We start from the raw sequence: 3,342 nt of genomic DNA, 5'->3' as shown, positions 1-3,342 counted from the left end.
GAGTAGTAGTTCACTCGACTTCAGTGGAGGGTTAGATTTAAACCCAAAACAAGTAAACAAGTTATCGTTACTGTTACGCATCATATTAAAAATTTATTTTAAGATATGATACGTTGTTAACAGTTATTCAGTAATACGTCTGTAACACAGTGGAACGACTTTAGTGTTTAAAAAGTACTGTGCAGCAATTTGTAACGAGTTGGAAATTCAACTTATGCCTTTTTTTTTTTTTGTATTTTGATATTTTAAACATTTTTTTTGCCTTTCAAACTAATTGAAGTACGAGTTAATGTGTTATTGTTATTATTATTATTACTTACTCACTTACTAAACTACAATCCTAGTTGGAAAAGCAGGATGCTATAAGCTCAGGGGCCCCAACAGGGAAAATACCTCAGTGAGGAAAGGAAACTAGGAAAAATTAAATATTTTAAAAACTTTAACAAAGCAAGAGGAAGAGAAATAAGATAGAATAGTCTGCCCGGGTGTACCCTCAAGCAAGAGAACCCTAACCCAAGACAGTGGAAGACCATGGTAATAGAGAACAATGGTTTGATTTTATGTTCGTAGTTATGGACGAAGGTCTTAGGAAAAAAATCTATATAATTTATCAAGAAGGCGTAAACAATAATAATGATGCTTGTTTGATAGCAATTTTTTTTTAATCGTTTAATTTGGCTTTTTGAGGTTAAACTCCGTCATGTACTTATGGTAGAAAAGCAATTACCAAATGGAAAGAAATCATTCTAATTTCACGAAAGTTATTGCCTTGAATTTTATTGCTTATTCATATTTTAAACAAAACTTGTATTTATTTTTTATGTATTAGGTAATTATGTTTATACCAACTCGCGCAATATGAAAAATAGGCCTATACGGGAGGATTTAATGTGAAGGCAAATAGATTGAATATTTATTTCATAAATATTCATACATGATTTCTTCTATGTTCTTGGTAATATGTTAGATTATTTGGATAGGTCATAAAAGGCAGAGTTTGTTTTTAATTGCATCTTAACATGGAATCAGCAATTAAGCGTTTTGGACCATCTATTTTTAACCTTCAATTTCGAATTCCAATTTTGGTGATCTTAACTTTCTACATCATAATGTGCTGCTTAATCCAATCGACATAACAGGACACTTCCGCATAGACTCCAGGATAACCAGGCCGGCCACAGCCATAACCCCAGGAGACAACGCCTGCTAAGTAGGTGGCGCCTGTGTCATGGCAAGCCAACGGCCCGCCGGAATCTCCTTCACATGCGTCTATTCCTCCGTCTACAAGCCCAGCGCAGATCATACAGCCGTCGATTTCAGCCTGGCCGAAGATCGTCTTGCACTCTGCATCTGTCATCATGGGTATGGTAGCCTTCTGTAGAATGTCAGATGGGTGGCCTTCCTCTTGGAGGGTTCCCCAGCCGGAAACGACGCAGTCTCCAGAAGCCAAGTGGTCCTTCTCGGGTAAGGCAATCGGTTGGGAGCAATCGTCGAACTTGATGGGAGTGGAGAGTCTCAGGAGGGCGATGTCGTTGGCCACGGTCCATTTGTCGTATTTCTCGTGAATTATGATTTCTTTTAAGACGATGGTCTGTTCTTTACCTTCGTCCTCTATCAGGTTATGCTCTCCAGTTACGACCTGTCGGGAAAAATGTTCATTATTCCTTGCCTCATAGATCTAGGATCTGTAGCTGCATGAAAGGATTTCATGAAATTTATACGTAATTAACATAATAGAATAGCTTGTTACCCGACCAAGTAGTGTTGAAAATTTCTCTCTCTCTCTCTCTCTCTCTCTCTCTCTCTCTCTCTCTCTCTCTCTCTCTCTCTCTCTCTACTGAATATGCTTTCATATCACTAACATTGAAGTGGTAATAGGCATGGCAATAATTTTGGGTCCTAACAATAAACCAAGAAATTGAGACTCGCAAAGTTACCGAAAATAGAATTCTCGTTCTGGAAGGCACAATAAGGTAGTGTTTTAAAAGATGTTATGTAAACCTTAAGATGGTGTTATACCCACTAAAGTAACGTGGGATCAACATGCTAAAAGTTTTATATTTGTATGGCATTGACAAGGCATTGTAACAAGCTCCCGCCAGACATCCGAACGACTGAAGAAAGGCTCTCGAGAAAAAACTGAAGACACTCTTGTATTCTAAATGATTCGATAATGTGGATTTATTAACGCGGAGTGCGTTGTGTGATACCTTCAAAGATCTAAAGGCCTGGTTTATACGGTCGAACGGTTTGTCGAACTTTGTTCGACAGACATGTCTTTGATGTGATGTTCGAACGTATGAAAGGGGTATTTGGTTGTCAAACACGTTCGTCGAACGGTTCGAAGAAAGTCTGTTCTCGCCTGACCTTTGTGTGGGGCGGGGGGCTTCATTGTCCACAAGCCTTATGCATTTGTCTCTCACTCCATCCCCTCGAACTGTTTCACAAGCAGGTTAGACAGCCACTTTCGGATGTATACGACAAACTTATCTTGTAGTAGGTCCTATAGTCACGCATAGGATTTCATTGCGTGATAGGACCTGGAAAACAGCTCTTAAAGTAAAGTAAACTATAAAACAGACACTTTACTTGTTATTCGGCATAGGTTCAGTGGTGTTTGTGTTTTGTAGCTGAAAGTAACGCTTCACATTATGATTTGGGAAGTTTTAATTTGAGTTACCCTCTTATAGATAAAAAAAGATTTCTAGGAAGTAAATGGACTAAGACCCAAATAAGGGTAAGCGTATATGCTCTCTTCAAATTATCATTAACGATTACCCCACCCCAACCATTACCCAATCCTAACTCCCACTCCCTAGGAAAAAATCATGTTTCTATTAATGGCTGCAACCTCACCATCCTTGCAAGATAAGGATGGGGGGATTTTACCTCGCAAGGATGATGAGGTAAATAGACATTAATACAAGCTATTTTGATACCGGAATTAATTTGTTTAAAAACAAACTCGTCTATGACTGTTTCTTAACTATAACACGGCAGTTTCGGCAATTTGTGGGAGATTGTGGTTTTCGAGTGTACCTCTCAGGAGTACCCCTTCTCACTAGGGTATGACTAGTCCTCTACCCCCTACCCAAGGGACGGAGGAGACTGAGTAGTGACAAGTCTAGCAATGCTGCTGAGCGTGACAGAAAGTGTGTGTGTATATATACATATATATATAAATATATGTATATATATATGTGTGTATGTATGTATATATATGTATATATATAGCATATGTATGTATGTATATATATAGCATATGTATGTATGTGTATATATATATAGCATATGTATGTATATATATATATATATGTATATGTATCATATGTATGTATGTAT

The 3,342-nt window shown here is 37.9% G+C and overlaps 1 protein-coding gene across 1 annotated transcript in view; it reads right to left on the bottom strand.

Moving 5' to 3' along the window:
* Positions 1 to 899: 899 nt before the first annotated feature.
* LOC137626819 (trypsin-1-like) overlaps positions 900 to 3,342 on the bottom strand; it is a 17,958-nt gene continuing 15,515 nt past the window's right edge. Inside the window, exon 3 of the mRNA XM_068357811.1 lies at positions 900 to 1,639. Within this exon, the coding sequence (XP_068213912.1) occupies positions 1,100 to 1,639 (540 nt within the window). The 3' untranslated portion in view covers positions 900 to 1,099. The remainder of the gene's footprint in view (positions 1,640 to 3,342) is intronic.

This window comes from Palaemon carinicauda, chromosome 2, assembly GCF_036898095.1.
Source record: "Palaemon carinicauda isolate YSFRI2023 chromosome 2, ASM3689809v2, whole genome shotgun sequence".
Classification (NCBI taxonomy): Eukaryota; Metazoa; Arthropoda; class Malacostraca; order Decapoda; family Palaemonidae; genus Palaemon; species Palaemon carinicauda.
This window is presented reverse-complemented; position numbering and strand designations above follow the sequence as displayed.